Genomic DNA, 6,000 nt, shown 5'->3' with positions numbered 1-6,000 from the left:
GCATAGGCCTATTTGTCTAATTTTACACTATAGGATAGTATAGTGCTTGTAGTTCAGCGCAAAATTTTCTGGAAATAATGGAAATATCGACCCTTGCTGGGAAGGCTCAAGAATCAGGTACCCGTTTTTTTTACAAAGCCAGGGTAATAATGCACAATTGGGGTCCTTGAAAAGGAAATATTAAGAAACCAATTCTTACTTTATAACACAAGTACATTAAGTTTCATAAACAACATATTTGGTAAAATTCTACTTTAGCTACTTTTGACTATCTTGGAAAGGGGTTAGGTTAAGAAAATGAAACTTTCAGGGATGGTTCTACAGGCTAAAGTATGTCCCGGGAAGATATTTTGAAGTACCGACCTCCACTCCTTCTCCCTCTAGAGGGTCCTGACCTTTGATGACCTTTAAAAATATGTGAGTTATAGAAGTGAAACCTTGCAAGATAGATCTTCTGCTTAAATGAAGTACAACAAAATTTTTTTTCAGCTTCACAACTTTGCTCAATCCCAATTTATAAGGTTTTAAAGATATGCAAATACATTTCCTAAATTTTTGAAATAAACTATTTATATGGCTTAAAATTCTGCTCAAATAACTGAAATTGCATTTTCAGAGCTGAAGCCAGAGAAAAAGAAACTGATAACTGAAAATTAATGTAAAATGTTGTTTTGTCAAAATTTCAATGGGTATAGACCTGTCATGTAGCAAAATTTCAGGACCCTCTAGAGGGAGAAGGAGTGGAGGTAGGTACTTCAAAATACCTTCCCGGGACATACTTTAGCCTGTAGACCAATCCCTGAAAGTTTCATTTTTCTAACCTAACCCCATTCCAAGATAGCCAAAAGTAGCTAAAGTAGAATTTTACCACATATTTTTATATAACCAAGGCTACTGTTGAAAGCTTTGGGATCTCTTCCAATTTTGTTGGGTAGTGCTGGGCATTGCTGTGCATGCCCCAAAATATCGGAGCTACAAGCTATATTATATAAGCTGTGTTTTTCTTGATTGTTGCTTAGCTGTTTAGCAAAAGATGAGGGGATTCACGCATTAGGGCAATTTTTTAGCACTAAGGTCTTTCATCTTTTGGTAAATATTTATCAAATCATATTATTGAGTTAGGAATAAAGTGAATACACCATTTGATGCCTTTTTTTCATGCTGATTACGAATATAACAATAATTTCTATCAGAAATGAATTTCAGCCCCCTCTAACCAAACCCCCCCCCCCATATGTGCAAATATATATCCTTAATTGACACATATGGGGGGGGGCTAAAATTCATTTCTAATAGAAATGATTGTTATATTTGTAATAAGCATAAAAAAGGCATCAAATGGTATAGGCCTACTCACTTTAGTTGTTACTCAATAATATGATTTGGCAAATATTTACCCATCTTTCTTGAAATATTATTGTTTTTTCAACTCATCTTTGTTCTAAGATCTCACAGCTCACTGATATTAGCAAAAAGCATGAAAGACACCATCTTTTTGCCATATAGAACAATGATGAGAGAACTTTGATGATATACTCATCATTATGGCTGTTTTTTCACTCATCAATGCACTAAGATCTTACATCTTTTGTCAGAAAATGCTTAAAAGTTAAATCTTTGAACTTAGGTTGTTTTTATGCCAAACATCTTTCATCATTCTGCTCTGATCAGTGGTCTGAGAACAATGATGAGTAGATTGTCAAAGTTCTCTTGTCTATATGGCAGAAAGATGGCATATTTCATGTATTTTGCTAACATCAGTGAGCTGTAAGATCTTAGAACAAAGATGAGTTGAAAAAACAATAATCTTTGCAGAAAGATAAAAGATCTTAGGTGTAAGATCTTAGTGCTGAAAAACAGCCCATTATTCTCAGACTGCTGATCAGAGCAGAATGATGAAAGACATTTGCATAAAAACAACAAAAGATGTAAGATCTTAGTTCGAATATTTCACTTTTAAGTGTTTTCTGACAAAAGATGTAAGATCTTAGCACATTGATGAGTGAAAAAACAGGCCTATTATCTCTTCTGTGCACTCACAGATAGAAGGAATTAGCCTACCCTGAAAGACAAGACAAAAAGAAAAATAATATACCTTGGTCATGGGTTGGCTTACTGCAGAGTGGAAACTAAGCTTGGCTGCATAGCAGTAAAATGGTTTGACAGCAAGGGAGTCCATGTTCTGTCATTCCTGGCTGAGATTAATATGAATGACATGCAAGCAGTGGCAGAACCATCAAAGATACAAACTAACCTTTAAGGGTACTTAGCAATCAAAGAATAGGTGCAAGCCTATGCTAGGAGACCAGCACTACATAAGAAAACAATTCTTGCTTCAGAATATGCAGAATAATCCTAGTCAACATATTTTGCAGGGGGAGAATTTTTATCTTAACTTCTTACCTTGTATTTCCAGTTTTTCTATCACAGTTTTCAATATTTGTGTCTCAAAATTTATACCCTCAAAGTCTTGAAAATCAGTGGTGTAATTTTGTCAAAATCCTGTGGGGGGGGGGGGCAAAGTTGGAGCCAATTTTCTCAATTCAAGTGAAAAGGACAGTAAAAACTAAAAAATAAGCCATTTGATACCATAAAAGTACTATAAAGGTACTTTATAGTACTATTAAGGTAAATATATACCAAAGGAAACTGATCTATTTCTGTTGATGCTTGAATAACACAGGCTTATCTTAGTTTTGAAAAGATTTATGAAGAAACTAAATTTCAGCTCAGGGGCAAACTTGGGCTGGAGGGGGGGTGATCCAAGGTCAAAGTTGCCTTGGATCCAAGTTTCCAAGGGAAATTTACCCCCCCCCCTGGCTCATAGCAAATTGCACCCCTGTTGAAAATCATTTATAAACAAACACCCAAGTGCCATCTAACTAACCTAACCTAATTTATCAGTATTTGCCTGTTAATTTTTTTTTGTGATAAATTATTAGATGGAACTGATAGTGTTTAACTAAATAAGTTGAATACATGTTTATTTTTCAGAAATTTGTAAAAAAAATCTGTACAACAGTGAAAGAAATGAAGATTAAGGTTCTTCCCCTTCAAAATGTGTTAACTAGGGTTATTCTTCATATTATGAAGTAAGAATTGTTTTCTTAACATGCTTCCTTATGTAGCACTGGTCTCCTAGGCTTATACCAAGGAATACAATAGATTTATGGATAGAGTAAATAAATCCACTGTGCTCTTATAACTATGCAGAATTGACCAAGAAAAAAGCTAATTGTTGAGCTTCTACTGTATCTAGGATCTTAGCATCAGGGAAACCTGCTTTTATCATGAGTGTGTAGGCAGGCCAAGACATTGAAGATATTCTATTTGCTCTAGTTCAAGCTTATCCTCTCTAGTGGGCTGGATGTTGGTACTGTATCCAAAGCAGAAAACATGGTAGCTGCATCTGTAAGAAATCAATTGCACTTCCAAGTCCTAAAAATCAAAGATTAGATTTTCTATGCACTGTTTGCTCCAGATCCAATGACTAGAGAGCCACTACTTGTCCTGGCAAGTAAAGAACATCCACTGCTGATGGTGTTTCAATACTCATGTCATGGCAAAATTTGACAAAGGGCTATTTTTTGCTTCTCAAAGAAATTCCTTAGTAGCTTAGTGTAGTAAAGGACTGAGCATTGCTGTCAGATGATCACAGTGCTGTTATATTCCTAAAATAATATAGATATTTTTTGTATTTTTATCTACTTTGGATTTAAGTGTTTAGGGGCTCCAAATGAAATTTGCAATGGAAGCGATTAATATATTTGGAAAGAGCTTCAAAAGATGCATTTGGTTGTATTTTCATCTTCTGCTTAGCTAATTAATCAAATGACTCATACCTGTTCTATAGCATCATAACACAATGAAAAATTGAGTAAAAGTATTATTTCAAAAGAATTGAAAAATATGAGTATAAGAAACCTTGAAAATCTAATTAATAGAAATTTTCTACACACCATAATGTAAGAATTTGGCAATAGCCTATATGTATTTTCTAACAAAGCTTTGAAAATATCCTAAGGCCATATCTAACCTTATTATGAGGGTGAGGGTGCAATCATCATGGTAGATAATATTAGAGTTGGGAAGAGTGTTAAATGTTACTGCACTCTCATTGCAACAGCTGTGATTATTATATTTGAAAAGCAGTCAATAAGAAATCAAGCTGAATATTTCTTTTTATTTCTTCTGGATTTCATTCTTATAGCTGGGCTGTGCTGACTCCCTTCATCACTTTTATTCCTAAATTTTTCAAGCAAAGTCTCTCTTAAATGGAAGAAGTCATTTACCTTAAATTGCAGCTTGGAGCAATCTAAGGATTTCTCCTTATAGAGCTCCAGAATGATGACTTGATGTGTTTTTAGTTTTCTTTAGTGACCAGGTACAGTTGGATGATTAGTAGCATCCCAATTTAGTTTATACTCTCTGGAGGACCAGTCAGCATCCAGCCTTTGTTTGAAAACATCAGCAGATTCAGCAGTAACTGTTTATTCAGATAGTTTGTTCTAACTGTTGACAATTCATGATGACAAGAATTGATTGCAGATTCCAGATATGGTAGACTGCTTGACAAGTTTCAGGTGATGACCTCTAGTTCTTAAGCTGGGATGAAAAGTGGGGAATAATGCTGGGACAAGGATTCAATTTTATCTTAATTCTTTTAACTGACTAAATTTCAGGCAGGAGAATCACAGTATTTAAAAAGGTTGGGTTCCTTGTGTCCCTTGAAAGGAGTTCCTTGTAAGCCTAGGTTTGTCTTGAAGCACATAAAATAACTTGTCTTGAAGACTTACAACCCATTATAGGCAGTTTAGGGTTTTGCTTTGATGATGTTATGTAGGGTTATTGTCATCACTAACTTGACTTAAAGGGTCTCTACAATTTTTTTTCTTTTATTTTTTGTACAAAAAGTACAAAATGCATGAAAGGACCAAGTATCCTTGCATCTGGATCATTGCTAACACTAAAATGTTTTGAAACCATGAATAATCTACTTGTAAAGTTTTTGCATGCTCTGCTGGCATTATGACATGGGTCTTGATCAAGCAATTCCTCCAAAACATTAACTTCAAGCTTCTTTGATATGCCAGAATGCTCTTTATCCACACCTTGAAAATCATTATCTTTGAAATGTCAAAACCTTTCTCATTTTCTTGTATCTAACTGAGCATTGCTGCTGTAAGTCTCAACAAGAATTTTGTGTAGTTCTGCTGGATATATCTTGGAAAACAATTCCTTACAAACATACTTAATTTGGCGTAAAAATAGATGTTTTCAGAGACAATAAAAAGCTGGTTTAAAGATTGTACGCAGTACTTCCGTCCAAATGCATCAGTGTTTGAAATTCCATTTCTAAATTCCTGCTTATGTCATTTCTTAAGAAACAATGAGAACTGGCTGGAAGTTTTTTTCTACTCTAATATTATTGGTATTGTTTGCAGACATTTTCCCCTTCATATGACTTGGGGATTTCGAAATGTATCATTAATGAATATCTTTCAAAGAGGAACTTAGAGGATAATATGATTATGATGTTTTTCTATAAGTTTCTCCCATGGATAAAAATATTAAGCTCTGTGAAACTATATTGATCACAATGCCCTGTGAAGCAAGGGGTGATATTTATTTGAACAAGATTTGTATTTCTAAAAATGAATGATGAATGAGAAAAAAATGATAAATATAAATAATCATACACCTGTATTATAGAAAAATTAAAATAATGATTTCTCTGCTAGGGTGTATTTACTTCGCAATAGAAATGGAGAGTCCTGTGTAGTAACAAATCACAGCTCAAGCAATGGTTATTCTTGTTATACATATATGATGTTTGTTTTAACTCAGGTATGTGTAAAGAACTGAAGTAATAATAGTATCAACTCATGAAAATAAATTAAATAATTTTTTTTCAGTTCTTATATTTTTAGCATAAGTTTCCCAACGTTTCTTTTAAACTGGAGTCTTTAAGCCAATATGTTTGTTCATGGACGCCCATAA

General features: G+C 34.0%; 1 protein-coding gene across 1 annotated transcript in view; it reads left to right on the top strand.

Annotated features, from left to right (window-relative positions):
• Positions 1 to 6,000, top strand: part of LOC148956548 (uncharacterized protein C1orf50 homolog) — a 28,440-nt gene continuing 22,440 nt past the window's right edge. The window contains exon 1 of the mRNA XM_089085952.1: positions 1 to 117. Within this exon, the coding sequence (XP_088942078.1) occupies positions 78 to 117 (40 nt within the window). The 5' untranslated portion in view covers positions 1 to 77. The remainder of the gene's footprint in view (positions 118 to 6,000) is intronic.

Source organism: Artemia sp. Qi Xiang Cuo, chromosome 1 (genome assembly GCF_049724085.1).
Source record: "Artemia sp. Qi Xiang Cuo chromosome 1, ASM4972408v1, whole genome shotgun sequence".
Lineage (NCBI taxonomy): Eukaryota > Metazoa > Arthropoda > Branchiopoda > Anostraca > Artemiidae > Artemia > Artemia sp. Qi Xiang Cuo.
This window is presented reverse-complemented; position numbering and strand designations above follow the sequence as displayed.